This window comes from Chiloscyllium plagiosum, chromosome 14 (genome assembly GCF_004010195.1).
Source record: "Chiloscyllium plagiosum isolate BGI_BamShark_2017 chromosome 14, ASM401019v2, whole genome shotgun sequence".
In the NCBI taxonomy this organism is placed as follows: Eukaryota; Metazoa; Chordata; class Chondrichthyes; order Orectolobiformes; family Hemiscylliidae; genus Chiloscyllium; species Chiloscyllium plagiosum.
Genome location: NC_057723.1, coordinates 16,441,515 through 16,461,723, shown reverse-complemented (window position 1 = coordinate 16,461,723; position 20,209 = coordinate 16,441,515). Strand labels below are relative to the sequence as shown.

The 20,209-nt window shown below is 41.8% G+C and overlaps 1 protein-coding gene across 5 annotated transcripts in view; it reads right to left on the bottom strand.

The window, feature by feature from the left end:
* Nucleotides 1-20,209, bottom strand: part of LOC122556519 (E3 ubiquitin-protein ligase SH3RF2-like) — a 67,712-nt gene that overhangs the window by 16,976 nt on the left and 30,527 nt on the right. For 3 of the 5 annotated variants that reach the window (XM_043703251.1, XM_043703250.1, XM_043703252.1), the window contains exons 3-5: nucleotides 11,732-12,001; nucleotides 9,728-9,823; nucleotides 5,326-5,625 (exon numbers count right to left, since the gene is read on the bottom strand). In XM_043703251.1, the coding sequence (XP_043559186.1) occupies nucleotides 5,326-5,625; nucleotides 9,728-9,823; nucleotides 11,732-12,001 (666 nt within the window). Of the gene's footprint in view, nucleotides 1-5,325; nucleotides 5,626-9,727; nucleotides 9,824-11,731; nucleotides 12,002-16,815; nucleotides 16,878-20,209 lie in introns of all 5 variants that reach the window. The other 2 variants (XM_043703253.1, XM_043703254.1) reach the window with 2 other exon arrangements.

Sequence of the window (20,209 nt, the reverse complement as noted above, 5' to 3'; positions counted from 1 at the left end):
TCAGGATTCCCTCCAACAACTTGCCCACCACCGAAGTCAGGCTCACTGGACTATAGTTCCCTGGTTTGTCCTTACCACCCTTCTTAAACAGTGGCACCACGTTAGCCAACCTCTAGTCTTCCGGCATCTCACCTGTGACTATCGATGATACAAATACCTCAACAATCACTTTTCCAGATTCCCACAGAGTTCTAGGGTATGTCTGATCAAGTCCTGGGGTATTATCCACCTTTACCCATTTCAAGACATCCAGCACTTCCTCCTCTGTAATCTGGACATTTTGCAAGATGTCACCATCTATTTTCCTACAGTCTATATCTTCTCTATCCTTTTCCACAGTAAATACTGATGCAAAATACTCATTTAGTATCTCCCCCATTTTCTGCGGTTCCACACAAAGGCCGCATTGCTGACCTTTGAATGGCCCTATTCTCTCCCTAGTTACCCTTTTGTCCTTAATGTATTTGTAAAAACTCTTTGGATTCTCCTTAATTCTAAGATCAGTAAGATCATGGTTGATTCTGACTGTCACCTCAACACAACCAACACTCCTAACCCTGACAGCCCTAGATTCCCTAGTCAAGCAAAAAAGCTGTCCAACTCAACTTTGAATATATAAAAAAAAGAATTGCGTTGCTGGAAATCAGAAATAGAACATAAATTACTGGAAAAACTCAGCAGGTCTGCCAGCATCTGTAGAGAGATAGCAGAGTTCATGTTTCAGCTTCAGTTCAGTTCTACAATGCTGGTGCCAGAACTGTGCTTTGCTGACATTTCTTTTCTTACCCAGCCATAACACTGGTGCCTTGCCTCTTGGTATGTATGTGGGAATTGTTAAAAAGAGGCACGGTTTAAAATTTACAGGGTTAAGTTCATTTCTTGACATTTTTAAAAATTCATTTACATGATGAGGGCATTGCTGACCAGGCCAGCATTTATTGCCCATCCGTAATTACCCAGAGAGAAGTTTAAGAATGAAACACATTGCTGTGGTTCTGGGGTCTAGACCAGTTAAGGATGGTAGTTTCCTTCCCTAAAGGACATTAGTGAACCAGATGGGTTCATGGTCACCTTTAGACACTTAGTTACAAACTTTTAAAATTGAATTCAAATCCTACCTTCTGCTGTGGCAGGACTTAAACCTCTGTCCCCAGGACATTGCCTGAATTAATAGTTGGTGATAATACCACTCGGCCAATTGAAAATAGATTTATTGTAATTCATATTTTCACTTAATGAAAAAAAACCTTGCTGTGCATATTCTTTAAAGCTGTGTTAGGGCAAATTTGGGCAATTTGCTAGTTTAATCAAATTTTCACATTAGTGACAACTCTGGTAGTATTGGGGCTTAAATTCCAGCACACTACCCCAGTAAACCATGACAATTTGTCCCAGTCTAGATCTTGAATGCATAATTTAAGTTGTCTCATCAATGTATTAGTAAAGTAAGGCTGCATTGTCTTTGGCTGAACTGTTAAGATAGATTCTGTTCAGGTGAGATTGAGTACTGTATGACATTAGTTGCAGAAGGTCTTGGAGTTTTCTTGGTATCCAGGCCAATAATCCTCCATTGACTGACACCATCAAAGAGATTCACTGAACATTCACCTCGATGTTGCCTGTGCAAACTTGCTGTGTAAGATGTGTTTTTGCTCTATTTGCTAAACAAGTTACTGCACTTCAAAGTGACTCATAGTGCAAAATGTTTTGAGATTTCTATGACAGACACGGAAAGGTATTCTGTAAATGCAGGTCTTATTTTAAAAGGAACTTTTCTTTGATATTGCTCAAGTATAAAAATTTCAAAAGCTGGCTAAACAATTTTTACTGTAACGAACCCAGATATAGGGGCGAAACCAATCTGATACTGTCCATTCAGTTTATTCCTTTAACAGTAACACAGTCTGAATGATAAGTGATGTATGTTGTGTCGGATACAAATCACAGCTAAAAATCTATTTCATTTAGAATTTTCTCAAACATGTTTATACATGAAGCTGAAGAGTCTGCTATTCACCTCACATATTTTTCGATATTACACCTACATGCCGTTGAAACCAAAACATTGGGCTAAATATGCCATTTGCCAGCAGTGAGATTGTGAAGCATGATCGTGAGGAATTAAACAATAGTTTTAGAGAGCTAATGCTTTCCTTCGTAATATTCTTGGTCGCAACATTACTCACATTGTATGAGCACTGCCCACATTTGGACAAGTCACAGAAGGGAGTCAAGAGCAGAGGGACTAAGCCCTTTTGCTGAACAGTCACACTGTTATTGTGGGCTAGAACATGATGTTAACAATTTACTAACATCAGAGAAAAAAGGGCAGCTGCTGCCAGGATACCAGAAAGCATGTGATCCTGGAAAAAAAACACATGCACAGTTCCTCTGTGCCTCTCTGTTTAGACAGAAGTTTGTGAAGTCCTTTCTCATGGCATACAGGGCTCCTGTCATCTCCTTGATGCAGCCAAACACAGCAATCTGATGTTTTGGTGATGCCACTGGCTCCCACAGGAAACAATTCGGAGGCATAGAAATTCAGGGTGATAGTCATCTGCAAAACCATTGGAAGTCTATTGACTGTGACAAACCTAGCTCTTTGAACTGTTGTCATTGTTTAGTATTTATATATGTAGGTGTTTGTGAAAAAGAACAGGAAAGCAAACAGTTCTATCTTTATTCTTTCACGGGATATTGGTGATACTGGCCTGGATATCAAGAAAAGAGTAAGACCTTCTGCAACTAATTCATACAATATTCAATCTCACCTGAACAGAATCTATCTTAACAGTTCAGCCAAAGACAATGCAGCCTTCCTTTAATAATGCATTGATAAGACAATTTTAATTATGCGTTCACATTCTAGACTGGGACAAATTGTCATGGTTTACTGGGGTAGTGTGCTGAAATTTAAGCCCCAGTCCTCCCAGAGATGTCACTAATGTGAAAATTTGATTAAACCAGCAAATTCCCAAATTTGCCCTAATACAGCTTTAAAGAATATGCACAGCAAGGATTTTTTTATTGGGAAGTTAATATGAATTACAATAAAGCATTAATTGCCTACCCCTAATTTCCCTTGAACTGCAGCTAGTTAAGAATCAACCATATTGCTGTGGGTCACATGTAGACTAGACCATGAGACTCATCCTTAACATCCTAAGCTTTCCTGTCAGAAGTCTATAAGACATCATTATAATGGATGTGCTTATGTCACTAAGTATTCACCCTTTCAGAGGGAAGTAACCTTCAAGGGTGACTACACACACACAGTGAACCAGAGGAGACTTCTTTGCTGCCATGGTCAGTATCACCTGCCCTATTCCAACTTTGAGTGCATTGGTGGTGGTGGGTCTCCTCCTTCAGCCTCTGTTGTCCTGGTAAGGGTGGTGTTCCCACAATCTATTAGTGTTTCAGCACCGTATACACCTTGACACCAAACAGGCCCCCAGTCTGGTTTGGTTAAGAAACCAAATGTCCTTCCACCTATCGTATTCCCAGCACCCCTCCCCCAAATTCCTTCTCCCTACCTTTTATCTCAGCCCGCTTGGCACACCAGCCTCTTTCCTGAAGAAGGGCTTATGCCCGGAATGTCGATTCCCCTGCTCCTCGGATGCTGCCTGGCCTGCTGTGTTTTTCCAGCACCACATTTTTCAACTCTGGTCTCCAGCAGTCCTCACTTTCTCCTTGGTTAGGAAACCGTCTGGTTCCCAAACTGTGTTGGTTAACAATACAAACCTGGTGGGGGTTTTGGTTGGCTTAGCAGCACGCTACTCCTCATTTGTTCCAAGGGATCGCAATCCAAAACGTATCATGAGATGCTATTTTATATCAAGTTTATATCAAAGCTCTGTTCTTAAAGTAGATGTCTGGACCATTCTTAGATGCAGGAAGATTGTTTCCCCTTGTGGGAGAGTCTAGGATCAGAGGACATCAGAATAAGGGCTGCACATTTAAGACAGAAATGTGAATAAATTGTTTCTTTCAAAGAGTTGTGAATCTGTGGAATTCTTTACCACAGAGGGCTGTTGAGGCTGGATCGTTACAGCAGCAATTTGTCCAATCTATGTTCTAGTTAAGAAGCTGTTGTCTCTACCTACTTTTGTAAAAGCAAAATGTGTTTGTATTAGTTAACCTCACAAATGGTGGAACTAAAACAGTTTGCAATTCCAATCGGCAAACAAGACTCAAGCTATTCTACTGTCCGAGCGAACAGTCAATGACTTCAACCATCCCAGTATCTAAGTGGATAAAGTTTCTGCTCATTTCAGCACAAGATATCAGATATGCAGTCTGACAAGCTGAAAGCTACCTGAACATTCCACCCTGCAATCACCGACTTCCAACATTGAGAAAAGCAGTAACAAGGTCACAGAAACATCACCAGCTCCAAATCTTTCATAATCATGTACTTTACTGACATAGGCATTTCTTGCCAGTCCTTCATTACACAAAGCCAGAATTCCAGAACTCCCTCACTAATAGATTGTGGGAACACCACCCTTACCAGGACAGCAGAGGCTGAAGGAGGAGACCCACCACCACCAATGTTCTCAAGAAAGTTGGAATAGGGCAGGAGATACTGACCACGGCAGCAAAGAGTCTCTGCGGATTTCCTGTGTGTGGGTAGTCACCCTTGAAGGTTATTTCCCTCTGCAAAAACCTTCAAGGAGTTGGAGACACTACAGCAAAACTATCTGTTTCAGTAGGTGTTAGAGGTTCTGTTGTAATATTTCCAAGCATTTGCACAATTTCCAAGTCAATATTACTTTCATAGCTTGGCTTTCTTTACTTTGAAGATCAAAGCCTCATCGTAATCGTGTTTGGAGTGTCTGACTAAGCACAAAATGCATGCTACATTTGTACACAAGGCAACTGTGACGGAGGGTCAGCATAATACTCGAGAGACATAACCGGTGCTTTATAAATGCAAAATTCTTTTTACCACTGCCTGTGCTTGACTAAAACAGATAAAGTCATTACACTGGATGTTCATCCCTCTGTCCGCCTGAGGATGGACCGAGGCTTTTTAAAATTGGTTGGCAGGAGCTGATTCTGGGATTCTTGCCATCATTCCCATTGTGTGTAATTTTAGTGGCAATGGTTGGGGGGGGGTGGGCGGGTACAGGTCTCCATTCAGAAGGACTCCCTTGCCTATATGGAGTGCTATTCAACTCTGATAAAATGAAGGACTGATCCAATTTGCAGTAAGCATCCTAAGACAGTTTAACTAGATTCAATATTGCTTTACACCGCCACAGGATTTCAGAACACTTTCCATCTTGGCACCAAGAGTTTTGAGATAAAGCAAAAAAGTGATACCTTGCTGGTGGGACTGGATGGACTCCTTCTTTCTGCAATCTGGGCCACAACAGCTGGGTTACTAGAGCTAATCAGCACTGGCGAACTGATCTGCAAGGGCTGGGTGGATGGAGATGGGTGGGAGATTCGGTTTAGTATATTCATTGCACTTGTGTGGCGAGTGTCTTTAGCAGCCACTCTCCCTGTCTCTGTGCGTTTGATCGCTGTGCTCGAATTAGTCACTGCCACACTGCCTTGACATTTGCCATCTTTCCCATCTGGCCTTTTGATTGCTAATAACTGTTTTGCTGTTGAGTTCATCTGTAGGAGACAAGAGAAAGAAATAATTGGGTGAATTATTTTTATCCACATATTTACATAAATATGTAAATAGAGCATATTTTACCCACATACTTACGTAAATATGTAAATAGAACATAAAATGAATGTGTCATGTAGATAATGTTTCTAGAAATTTATTTACATTCTTTCACTCTAATGTGTTTCTTTTTATAAAAGAAAGAATGTTTTCACTTCTTTCTTTTTGGGTCCTGGATATCAAAGCCTGGCAGAGAGATCAATGCAGTTAACTTGCTCCAAACTATTTGTCAATGAAGCTGAGCAAACAGACTATGAGATGTTTCACCTCAGTTCTGAGAAGATTCATCCTATCACTTGCCCACATTCCCTGTAAGGCTGCATCTAGCTCATAGTGAAAATTGTGGTATGGGCTACATACAAATATTGCACTCGTATTGCATTTCCCTCGCAGTTATTTTGACAAAGGTATTATTATTTTAATATTACCTCTGTAATAATAAGGGAGACAAGAAATTGATATGTACATCGAGTGATTAACACGTACTTTGAGCCCTCTGGATGAATCTTAAAGCATGGAAGAATGTCGCTCGGCTCTGTAGCATACAGCCTTGCAAATCTTCTGAGCTGGCCCACTACTCTATAAATTTTAACTAATATTGTATTGTATGGTAAATTTTCTTATTTGGAGAAATATTATAATGCACCTGATATTCTGATAGCCAGAGAATTGTTGGAGCAGCACTGGAGTTGTCTGTTGGAACAATATGAAATTGCTAATGCAGCTGACTCTGTATGAATCACCAAGGAAATTAAGTTGTCCAGTGTGTAATTTCCCCACACGTAGGACCATCCAAAAGGGCCCATTAAAGTCGGAGAGTTCAGAGGCTTTTAACTCTGCCTCACAGCGGCTACAAGAGCAGGTTAGAGGCTAGGAATATTGTAGCGAGTAACCCAATTCCTGACTCCCCAAAGCCCCCTTGGCATCATGGTAGCCCACAAACCCACCAACACACCAAAACAGCAGCTAATGAACGTGAAAGACCCCATACAGACAACAAGCAAAACTAATGTCATTTACAAAATACCTTACAAGAACTGTAACAAACACTACATTGGACAGACAGAAAACTAGCCAACAGGATACATGAACATCAGCTAGCCACAAAAAGACACAATCCACTCTCACTAGTATCATTACATACAGATGAGGAAGGACACTACTTTGAATGGGACAACACATCCATTCTAGCACAAGCCAAACAGAGGGATGCACGAGAATTCCTAGAAGCATGGCACTCCAACTGAAACTCTATCAACAAACACACTGACTTGGATCCCATTTACCACTCCTTGAGAAAAAGAACAGGAAATGACACCATCAATCTAAGGAAACCTAAACACATAAATAAAACGTGATCCATACTACCAGTGCTTCAACGAAGGCTCACTGATGATGTTACTAGTATGGTGACGAAACATCTGAAAATGAACCTTCCAGCTCAGTGAGCAAACTTACATCCAGAACCTCATCCTGAACTACAAATCTTCTCAAAACTCGCTATCCCCAAAGCCTGTCCACCAACTCCAAGACGCAAGTCAGGAGTGTGACGAAATAATCTCCACTTGCTGGATGGGTGCAGCTCCAACCACACTCAAGACTTGACATCATTCAGGACAAAGCAGCCTGTTTGATCAGCACTATATCCACAAACACCCACTCACTCTACCACTGATGCTCAGTAGCAGCAGTGTGTACTATCTACAAGATGCACTGCAGAAATTCACCAAAGATCCTCAGACAGCACCTTTCAAACAAACAACAGCTTCCAACTATAAGGGCAAGGGCAGCAGATACATGGGAGCATCATCCTCTGCAAGTTGCCCCCAAGCCACTCACCACCCTGACTTGGAAATATATTGCTGTTCCTATTGCTGGGTCAATATCCTGGAATTCCCTCCCTAATATCATTGTGGGGCTACCTGCAGCATGAGGACTGCAGTGGTTCAAGAAGGCAGCTCTCCACCACCTTTTCAATGGCAACGAGGGACAGGCAATAAACAATGGCTAGCCAGTGATGTTCATGTTCCAAGAATGAATTAAAAAATGTTAAGCTTAATAGTTATCCAGGAATGTTTAAATTAAAACCTACTCTAGCTTCTTTATAACAATTAAAATGAACACCCAACTCAAATCTGATTCCACAAAGTATACATTCCCAATCCTTTCAGACCCCTTGATCCTCAACCACCAGGCACTCACTCACCTGCAACAACCAGACATGATTCCACCCTCACTACCTCCAATCCTGCCAAACTCAACTCCCAGTGTCAACCTCTGATCTGGGAACAGTCTTGACACCACATGTCTGCCGCCCCTCACCCCCACCACCAATCCTGCCACTAGCCAACACCAACTCACTAAAAACTCTCATTTCCATGTCTGGCACCCCACTCCAACTACCATGCTACTTTTACCCTACCAACTGGCATTCCAACTATGTGTCTGACCCATGGCACAATGCCCTCCTCACCCAATTGGCACCTTAACCCCATATATTTCTGACATACGTAGTCTTTTCAGAGAAGCTACTGAAATGGCTGATCATGCTGCTGGATGTTCAGATCACAGGACAAGGCCCACTAAATGCTGCAAAGGGACCATGCTTTGCTGCTGGACTTCTGGTTCAGTTTGTAACAAGAGATTCTGTTCAGGAATGTCAAGTGCAGAAGACATCCAAAGGTCAGTGGGTAATTCTTAAAACTGATCAGGGTCAGAGATAGGGTTCCCCATCTTGATCATAATATTGAACTATTATTGATTCAGTAATTCAAAAACAGTTTACCCATCTGATTGCTTGGATGAAGGGGTTAGCTTATGAGGAAAAATCAGATAGGTAAGCCAGTGTCTGTTGGAGTTTAGAGCAATGAGAGGTGATCCTATTGAAACATATAAGATCCTGAGGGGACCTGGCAGGATAGACGCTGAGAGAATGTTTCTCGTGGGAGTGACCTGAACTGGGGGGTCACAGTTTAAAAATAAGGGGTCCTTCACTCAGAATGGAGACAAAGAGAAAAAGGAGAAGCCTAAATACCTGGCATTCTTTACTCCCAGAGAGTTTTTAATCAATAGAATTCTTTTCTTTTTCTCAGAATGTACTGAAAACCAGATGTTTGACTATGTTTATGGTAAAGTTAGATTAACTCCTTTGTCAACCAAGAGTCTAAGAGAATTGGGTAAGTAGAAAAATGGAGTTGAGGCTGCAGTCGGATCAGCCATGATCTTATCAAGTGGTAGAACAGGACCTACTCCTTCTCTTCATGTGTGTGTTTGTAATCACAATTCATTGCTAGTAATTGTATAACCTGATGCTGAAGGAACAAGAGAAAAATCAATAAGGCAATCCTTCCCTGTTTAGGAGTAGTCAAGCAAATGTTAATCATGGAAAACTGGATTGCTCTGTAAAATAAAAACGTTACAATGCAAATAATTTCCCTTTAACTGTGAAATGTGCATGTCTCAACAAGGCTTCAAACAATAGCTCCAAATAGTTGTATAAAGATTGTGGCGATTTCAGAAATGATTATACAACTAAGAGGTAGAGGAAACAAATTAATGAGTGACTGGATAAGTGTGCACACTATATTAATTGTTAGTGTGGACTGGACGCTGCATTTTTAAATTGGACTGACAGATAATTATGAAAAACACACAAACCTAGCATATCCCAAGCTTCTCCGGTGATAGCTTCAGCTTTGGACAGTTCTAAGTTACAAGGTGTGCCTCTTTTTTTTTTACAAAGATGAGTTCAGATCTGCCTTGAATAAGAGGTTCTACTAATTGTGTATCGTAAGGTGAAAGATGTGCTTGTCAAACATAACATTAAAAAGGCTATGTGTACATTTTCACTGCAATGCTTTCAGACTCAAGTTATCTGATAATGGAAGTCATTGGATAGATACCTTTGTTCATGGATTTTTCTTCACAAATGCAAACATTGGTCCACTTTTAAAAAGAAAATTACATTCCTGACCAAGATCAACTGAACTGATAAAGAAAATACAAATGCAATCAATTGTGAGGAGAATTTCCAGGGTTACTCACCTCAACAAATGAAATGGGGAATATTCCTACTTTATCTCCGAGTTTTCCCTCCACCCAGTTTTCATCAACTCTCCGGATCACTTTTAGGATATCATTCTGGAAGACAAGTTTGAAAACTTCATTAAACTCACCATGAGCTTAACATTGATCAAAGACTTGGAGGTGCTCCTGGTGAGGAAATGTTATAAAGCAGGAGTTCTCACCGGAGTACAAATGTGCTTCATAAGTCATGCATCCAATACGGAGGCATGAATATAAAAATAGTTGAAAAGTGTGGCACTGGAAAAGCATAGCAGGTCAGGCAGCATCCAAGGAGCAGGAGAATCAGTGTTTTGGGCCTAAGCGCTTCATCAGGAATGTGGGTGGGTGAAGGGGGTTGAGAGATAAATAAGAAGGTTGAGGTGGGGTTGGATGTGAGGTAGCTGGGAAAGCGATAGGTAAATGCAGATGGAGTGATGGTGATAGGTTGGAATGGAGGGTGGAGCGGATAGGTAGGAATGAAGATGGACAGGGAGGACAGTTCAAGAGGGCGGTGACAAATTGGAGAGGTGGATCTGGGATAAAGCGGGGAGATGATGAAACTGGTGAAGTCGACATTGATCCCGTGTGGTTGGAGTGTTCCAAGGCAGAAGATGAGGCGTTCTTCCTCCAGGCATCAGGTGGCTAGTATTGGGAGGTGGAAGAGGCTCAGAACTTGCATGTCCTTGGCAGATTGGGAGGGTGAGTTGATGTGTACAGGTACAGAGCGGTGGGATTGTTTGGTGCATGTGTCCCAGAGATGCTCCCTGGAACATTCCACAAGTTGGCATCCTGTCTCTCCAATGTAGAAGAGACACCATTGAGAGCAACGGACACAGTAGATGAGGTGTTTGGATATGCAGGAATTTCTCTGCCGGATTTGCAAGGATCGTTTGGGGTCTTGGATGGAGGTGAGGAGGGAGGTGTGGGCACAGGTTTTACACATCTTGTGGTGGCAAGGGAAGATGCCGAGAGTGGAGGGTGGGTTGGTGAGGGGCATGGAACTAAAGAGGGAGTTGTGGAGTGAATGGTCTCTGTGGAATACCAGTAGGGGTGGGAGAGAAATATATCTCTAGTGGTGGGGTCAGACTGTAGGTGGTAGAAGATGATGCACTGTATCCGGACATTAATTGGGTGGAAGGTGAGGACCGGGGGGAGGGGGCGGGGGTGGGGGTGGTGGTCTATCCTGTTGCAGTTGAGGGGTGGGGTTCAAGGGTGGAGGTGCGGGAAGTGGAGGGGATGCACTGGAAGGCATTGTTGATCAGGTGGGAGGGGAAATTGCAGTCCTTGAAATATAATAATACAATAATACCCTGTAAAGGAACATTCCCTGTCATAAATGAATTCCCCAATACACAATGAATTTACTTTGATCTAAATTACATGGAGTGTGCGATTTGTGCCCAAAATCCTAATTCATAAAATGCTAATATTTTGTGATCTCATAACTGTCATGTTAATTATAGTGGTCTGATAATCAATTGGTCATCAGGGATTTATTACCTCTGTGCATTAGCTTATTTAAAACGGTATTATAAATTATGGAGCAGAAGCTACAATAAACAAACTGATTTTTGTTGTGTTGCTTGCTGGCCCATAGCAGACTAAGTGCCAGGCAGGGACATAATATTGTCTACAAACAGCATGTGTTTGTTCTTCAAAGTGAGATCTCTTAAAGGAAGGTACACACACAATAGTAACCAAGTCATACTAATTCAAATCATTTAATAGAAAGAAACAGCAGTCAATGGAAAAGGCTGTAAATTGTTGATTCACTATTATCCTTTTGTTGCTTTCACGAAAGGCAATTTCATCTTCATTGTTCCAACTGAAGCTATTTTATGAAGAACACCCTTTAAAGATTTTTAAATGGTCATGTATTATTAGTTCCCATTGACATTTTAGTACATGGATATTGTTGTGTTTTAAGCCATTTCCATTGTCATGTAACCTCTTAATGATTTGCAAAAATCATGTTGACAGTACCTTGAGGAATGGCAGCAGATCCTTGTTAGCTTCCTTGTCTTTTTCTTTCAGATTGAAGTCATAAAGAGCTTTGCAGAGAGGTGGAGGCTGAGGTAAATGATGGATAACCTGAACAAAATTGAGAGGGAAAATTCCACAAACTCCATTGATTTCCCCATAATACCAATTTTCATCCACTTGCCTACGGAGAAGGATGACGTCACCCTTTTTAAAGCTGAGGTCTCCTGGCTTCTGGCCTCCATACGTGTACAACGCTCTCGCACATGGCACCTGCAATGATCAGCAGCTTTAGCAAATGGGATTTGAGAGTTAGCAATGCAGAAAGCAACATCGCATGCCTGAGAGACTTAATATAAAAAAGCATCTACCTTTAAACTGTTTTCCTAACGTCAAGTGAAACACTCTTCCTCCTCAAGCCCTCAAACTCTCCAGCTAAGGACAGTCCCCGTTCCATCAATGCAGAACGAAGCATGATTGACTCTGGCTGCAAGTGCTTACAAGTAGTGAGAAATGTGTAGTGTAATAGCTGGTCAAAGTGTATATAACAAGCCTTTTGATTAAAATAAAAGCATGAAATGTGGGCTCTCATTCTACACTTGGAACCTTCGACATTGAACAAAGTTATGGTGGTGGAGCAGCAGCAGCTCTCAGAAAAATCCAAGTTAGAATTTTAAAGCTTTGATTGAGTCTTCACAGAAGATTTCTAACCTGTAGCACTCTTAATAAGGTAGAAGATGAATTGTTGATTCCTGAAGAAGGGCTTATGCCCGAAACGTCGATTCTCCTGTTCCTTGGATGCTGCCTGACCTGCTGCGCTTTTCCAGCAACACATTTTCTGAATTGTAGCAATATTAGGAATACATATTTGAGGCACTGGTCTCCCTTGGCAAGCTATGGCTTAAATAAATCACCAACTTAATGGTTATACTATATCTGCACGATATCTCTGAACATTGGCTCAGTGGTTAGTATTGCTGCTTCACAGCGCCAGGGACCTGGGTTCGATTCCAGCCTTGGGCAACTGTCATTGAAAAGTTTGCACATTCTCCCTGTGTCTACATGGGTTTCCTCCGGTTTCCTCCCACAATCCAAAGATGTGCAGGTTAGGTGAATTGTTGAAACTTTATTGCTGGAACAGCACAGCAGGTCAGGCAGCATCCAGGGAACAGGAGATTCGACGTTTCGGGCACAGGCCCTTCTTCAATTGCCCATAGTGTTCAGGGATGTGTCGTCAAGGGTAAATGGTAATAGAGTAGGAGAATGGGCCTGGGTGGTTACTCTTCGGAGGGTCAGTGTGGACTTGTTGGGCCAAATGGCCTGTTTCCACACTGTAGGGATTCTATGATTGCAGGTGAAGTCCTATAATTGCAAAGCAGAATTCTCCTCCACATGCAGAGAACATGCAGCGAAAGCATGGAATTAGAGTTCAAAATAAACATGAAGATTTGGAGGTGCTATTAGTTACCATTTCTTGAGGGCAATTTCCCTGAAAATCTACACAAGTGATTGATGAATTTCTAATGTAAAGTATATCCAATGCATTGTGCATTTCCAGGGTCATTTGTGCATTTTATCAATTTGAAAACTGTCCTCACCCAAGACACTGGCTATGTTGCTGAACTAATGGACAACTATTTTAAGTTTCAGGTAACCACATTTGATTGCAGTCATCCAAGGAACCTCTTAAAATTCTGCTGATTCTTTTAGGTGCAAGCGTTATAGAATACACTAAAACGTTTGATATTTTTAAAAACACGAAGAAACCAACCAAATTATCTGCAACTATTTCGTAAAAATTAAGTAATTCACAATGATTTAAGATCAGCTTTCTCACAAGTGTGTGTCGACAGTATAATTAAGATACTTCTTTAAAAATTAATTTTTCAAGTCTGGTTTGACTCTTCTTCCGAACGGTTCTGAAGAAGAATCATGCTGAATTCAAAATAGTAACATATACTGCCAGACCTGCTGGGTTTCTACAGCATTTTCTCTGTTTGTTTCAATTATAAGCCCACCCATGCTACTGGCAAAAAGCAGCCAGGTCTTAATTACATCTTTGAAACCAATCTTTTTCTAATCATCCATAGCATGTAAGCCATGTAGGAAGAAGGTTGCTGAAGGTCAAGTCAATTGAACTCCAGGATATCTCTGCAGGAGTTCCATGGATAGTATCCCAGGCCTAACCATCTTCAGTTGCTTCATGAATGACCCTCTCTCCATCATAAGTTCTGAAGTTGGATGTTCACTGACAGATACATAATGTTCGACTCCATTCACAACTCAAGTACAGAAGCAGTCAATGCCAAAATGTAGCAAGACCTGGATAACATCCAGGCTTGGGCTGGAAAACGGCAAGTAATGGTGCTATGAGAATGCTAGGTAATGACAAGCTCCATTAAAGAGACAATCTAATCACTAGAACTTGACATTCGATGGCATTACCATCACTGAATGTCAAGTTCAAGATCCGAGGGGGTTACCATTGACCAGAAACTGAATTGGACCATCAATAAATGCAGTAGCTACATAATCAGTCAAAGGCTAGGAGTACTGTGGTGAGTAACTTACTTCCTGACTCCTCAAATCTACAAAGCACAAGCCAGGAGTATGATGGAGTATTCCCCACATACCTGGATGGGTGCCACTCCAACAACATGCAAGAAACTTGAACCCATCGAGGACAAAACAGCCCTTTTGATTGGCACTACATCCATAAGCATCCACTCCCTCCACCACTAATCTCAGTAGCAGGACATAAATATATTTGCTGGTCAGTGTCTCACATGTCAGGAATAAAAGAATGACAAGAGTTAAATTAGGGCCAATCAAGGATTGGGGAAGTTGTGTGTGGAGTCAGAGGAGATAGGGGAAGCACTAAATAAATATTTTTTTCGACAGTGTTCACTATAGAAAATGAAAATGTTGGCGAGGAAGATACTTGCATCTAGACTAGAAGAGATTGAGGTTCACAAGGAAGAGGTATTAGAAATACTGCAGAGTGTGAAAATAGACAAGTCCCCTGGGCCGGATGGGATCTATCCTAGGATCCTCTGGGAAGCAAGGGAAGAGATTGCCGAGCCTTTGGCATTGATCTTCAAATCATCATTGTACACAGGAATATTGCCCGAGGACTGGAGGATAGCAAATGTGGTTCCCTTGTTCAAAAAGGTTAGTAGAGACAACCCTGGTAATTACAGATCAGTGAGTCTCACTTCTGTTGTTGGTAAAGTGTTGGAAAAGGTTATAAGAGATAGGATTTATAACCATCTAGAAAAGAATAATCTGATCAGGGACAGTCAGCACGGTTTTGTGAAGGGTAGGTCGTGCGTAATGAATCTTGAGTTTTTTGACAAAGTGACCAAACAGGTAGATGAGAGTAAACCGGTTGATGTGGTGTATATGGATTTCAGCAAGGCGTTCGATAAGGTTCCCCACAGTCAGCTATTATACAAAATGCGGAGGAATGGGATTGTGGGAGACATAGCAGTTTGGATCAGTAATTGGCTTGCTGAAAGAAAACAGAGGGTTGTAGTTGATGGAACATGTTCATCTTGGTGTCCAGTTACTAGCGGCGTACCGCAAGGGTCGGTGTTGGGTCCACTGCTGTTTGTCATTTTTATAAATGACCTGGATGAGGGCTTAGAAGGGTGGGTTAGTAAATTTGCGGAAGACACTAAGGCCGGTGGAGTTGTGGATAGTGATGAAGGATGTAGTAGGTTGTAGAGAGACATAGATAGGATGCAGACCTGGGCTGAGGGATGGCAAATGGAGTTTAATGTGGACAAGTATGAGGTGATACACTTCTGCCGGAGTAATCGGAATGCAAAGTACTGGGCTAATGGTAGGATTCTTGGGAGTGCAGATGAGCAGAGAGATCTCGGTGTCCATGTACACAGATCCCTGAAAGTTGCCACCCAGATTGACAGGGTTGTTAAGAAGGCATACAGTGTTTTAGCTTTTATTAATAGAGGGATTGAGTTCCGGAACCAGGAGGTTATGCTGCAGCTGTACAAAGCTCTGGTACGGCCACACTTGGAGTATTGTGTACAGTTCTGGTCACCACATTATAAAGAGGATGTGGAAGCTTTGGAAAGGGTGCAGAGGACTTTTACTAGGATGTTGCCTGGTAGGAAGGAATGTCTTACGAGGAAAGGCTGAGGGCCTTGAGGCTGTTCTCGTTAGAGAGAAGGTTGAAAGGTGACTTAATAGAGACATACAAGATAATCAGAGGGTTAGATAGGGTGAACAGGGAGAGCCTTTTTCCAAGTATGGGGACGGCAAACACAAGGGGACACAATTTTAAAGTGAGGGGAGATAGGTATAAGACAGATGTCAGAGAGCAGTAAGGGTATGGAATGCTTTGCCTGCATCAGTAGTAGATTCACCAAGTTTAAGTGCATTTAAGTCGTCATTGGACAGGCAAATCGACGTACATGGAATAGTGTAGGTGGGATGGGCTTCAGATTAGTATGACAGGGCGGAGCAATGTCGAGGGCCGAAGGGCCTGTACTGCGCTGTAATGTTCTATGTTCTATGTCAAACAGATACCTTCCTGAGTTACTTTGCTTATAGACGGAGGAGTTGTCACTGCTCAAGGCACTGAAGACAATAAGATCACAGATCAGGTCATGCTGTGAAAATTAAGCCTGTACACAGATCTGATGTATGTTCAGACATGTCACTGTGACCCAAATTCCACCAGCTGTCGCCTTATGCACTCTTGAGGACAGCTGTGTCTGCTTCTTTCACATTCCCCAGTCACAATTACTTCATTGCTCCTCACACTGGCAGAAAAAAATAACTAGTAAGATTATATTCTACAGCTCAATGCTTTGCTAATCAATACTGACCAGTTAGGAATGATAAAGTTCTCTGATAGAACTGAATAAATGCTATACTACTACAATCCTTCATAACACTGAAAACTCCCAATGCAAAGAGAAAATCCCACTTCCAACACAATCTGTCTTAGAACTGAAATTACAGGTATCATCAGCACAAATTCAAAAGGGTGTCCCTCTTTTAATGTGCTAACAAACATGATTGAATCAGGTGGTAAATCGTAGAATAAATAAAAGCATTACCAGAAGAGAATCCTGTAGGACATGCCCCCTCCCATTTGTAACTGCTCCCAAATGTTGCAGAGCTGGAAAAGATGAGAGAAATGGGAAGAACAAGGCCATGGATGGATTTGAAAACAATGTTAAGAATTTTAAAATTGAGGCATCACTTAATCCAGAGCCTGAATTGGTCAGTGAGTCTAGAGTGATATGAGTGAATAGACTTACTGTAAATTAGGTCTTGAGCAGCAATAATTTGGATGACCACAAACTTATCGAGGATGGAATACGGCAGTTTGACCTGGAGTTTAATGGTGTGGTCAAGTTTAGAAGTAAATAAGCCATGTATGAGTGTTTCAGTGGCAGTTGAGCTGTGAAACTAGTATAGTCAGTTGGTGTTACTGAGGTAAAAATAGGTCATTTTAGTAATGGTGAAGACAGGTAGTCAGAAGCTTATCTTAGAGTTATATATATCTTCAAAAGATAAATATAGTCTAGTTAGCTTCAGAAAATAAGTGAAATGAGAGATTTGGAGGTTTAGGAATGGGTTTGTTGCAGGAATCAAAGATAATGACTTCAATCCTCAAAATATTTAATTGGAAAATAAATTCTGCCCATCCATTAATGGATGCGAGATATACCATCTGTTAAAGGCGAAAGAAAGTTTGAAAAGAAACAGTGGTCAACGAGAGCTGGGTACTGTCACAGTACATGTGGAAACTGCTGTAGTGTTTTCAGATGATGTTGCAGCATATAACATAGGAGGGATCATAGATAAATCCTTTGAGGACACCAGAGATAATGATAGGAAAACATAAAGAGGTACCATTGCCAATGTTACAATGAGATAAACAGAGCAAGGTATGTGCATTCAATTCCAAGTGGACCATGGTGGAGAAGCATTGGAGCAGAATGGTGTAGTCAAATCATGTCAAGTGCTGCAGATAGGTCAAACAATGTCAAATCCAGTTTGATCCTTACATTAAGCCCTGGAAGAAATGTAATGAAAGCTTCTAAACATCAATCCATTGTTATATACTTCACATTATTCAGATGCATTATTGTGTGAATTTAATATGATCCACTGCTCTGAGGAGTAAAATAGCCTCTGTTCCTTAAGTTTATCTTTCTCTGATGTGCTATGCTTACAGATTATTGATAATTTTTGTTTCCCACTCCAAATGCTTCCTTGTCTCTCCTCACGACAGGAACACCTGCAGGCATGTAGTTCTCACACTCACTCAATGGAATGTCCACTTTCTACGTCGAAGCTTAATTGCTGACTGTTGGAAGGCTAATAAAGTCCATGAAACCACACAGCTTAGCTGTATTGCAGCTCCATTAGAAAATCACACGTGCACATGTGCAACCTAAATCACTGGAAGTGATTTGGAACAGGAATCATGCATGATTTTCATCCTTGCCATCTGAAGGGCACTCAGATGTTCAGTGCCAAGGTCCTTGGAAGCACTTTGACTCTGATTAGGTACCCAGTGCAATCCAGCAATTGTACTTTGCTGATGTTCACAACTCAGTTCTGTTAACCAAACTTATTGGAATTACATTGGGCACTGGTGCCACAGCATTCCGGATCTAACTACTTGCTTTGCTGTACTCTGAAATAGACTACTTACTGTTCATTATCTGGCACAGGTCATCACATATATATCTTGGTGTCATAGAGCAGAGGACCAACTCCTTCAGTCCAATTTGTCCATACCAATCTGACCTGGTCCCATTTGGTCTATATCCCTTCAAACCCTTCCTATTCGTATACCCATCCGGATGCCTTTTAAATGTTATAATCGTAGCAGCCTCTACCACCTCCCCTGGCAGCTCATTCTATACATGCACCACTCTGAAAAAATAACTCCTCAGGTCCTTTTAAAATATTTCCCCTTTCACTTTAAGCCTGTGCCCGCTAGTTTTGGATTTGCCCGCCCTAGTAAGTAGATCTTGGCAATCACCTTATCTATGCTCCTCATGATCTTTTCAACCTCTATAACGTCACCCCTCAACTGCCAGGGAAAAGAAGCCCCAGCCTATTCAGCCTCTCTCTATGACTCAAACCCTCCTGTCCCAGCAACATCCGTGTAAATCCTTTCTCCACCCTCTCAAGTTTAATCACATCGTTCCAATAGAAGGGTGAACAGAATTGTAAGTAGTATTGTAAAAGTGACCTCACCAACATGCTTTACAGCCGCAACATGATGTCCCAACTCCTATACTCAATGTTCTGACCAATGAAGGCATGCATGCCAAATGTTTCCTTCATTGCCCTGCTTACCTGCAACTCCACTTTCAAAGAACTATGCACTTGCACCCCTAGGTCTCATTGTTCAACATTCAATGTTGTGCATCATAACTGGAAACCACTGGCGAACAACCCTTCTTGGCTTCCTGAAAGCATCACTCCAGCATGCATCTGGGGGCTGAAAACTACTCACACGCTGTTTGAAACCACTATTACTCCACAATGACCTACTCAAGCCACCTACTGCCACCTTCCATCATGGTTCCCAAATGGAGCAAGATCGCCCAAGGGAGTGGGAAACACGGGCAGTCACTACCAAGTTTCTTGTGACAGGTTCCATCTATCAAACGGTAGGCTTTGGACTATGGTAGGAGTAGGCCTCATTAAGTATGTTCTCAATGGCTAACATCCAATCCTGGACCAAAAACAGGAACCCCTGGAGAAACTCAGCAGGTCTGGCAGCATCTGTGGAGAGAAAGCAAAGGTAAATATGGAAAATGTTCAGCCTGGAGTCTGGGTACTAGAGGTTTGCCAGAAGGATCTGTTTTGAGACCACTGCTGTTTGTCATTTTTATAAATGACTTAGACTCAGGCATAGGTGGATGGGTTAGTAAGTTTGCAGATGACACTAAACTCGGTGGAATAGTGGACAGTTTGGACGAATGTTACAGGTTGCAGGGAGTCTTGGATAAACTGCAGAATTAGGCTGAGAGGTGGCAAATGGAGTTCAATGCAGATAAATGTGAGATGATTCACTTTGGGAAGAATAACAGGAAGGCAGAATACTGGGTCAATGGAAAGATTCTTGATAGTGTGGGTGTGCAGAGGGATCTTGGAGTCCATGTACATACATCCCTGAAAGTTGCCACCCAGGTTGATAGTGCTGTTAAGAAGGCACACAGTGTGTTAGGTTTTATCGGTAGCTCTGGAGTTCTGGAGCTGTAACATCCAGCTGTAGACAGTGAAAGTCTTTTTCCTAGAATGATGACATCAGCTTGTACAAGGGGGGCATAGCTACAAATTGAGGGGTGATAGATTTAAGACAGATGTCAGAGACAGATTCTTTACTCAGAGTGGTAAGGGTGTGAAATGCTCTACTTGCTAATGTAGTTAACTCAGTCACATTAGGGAGATTTAAACAATCCTTGGATAAGCACATGGATG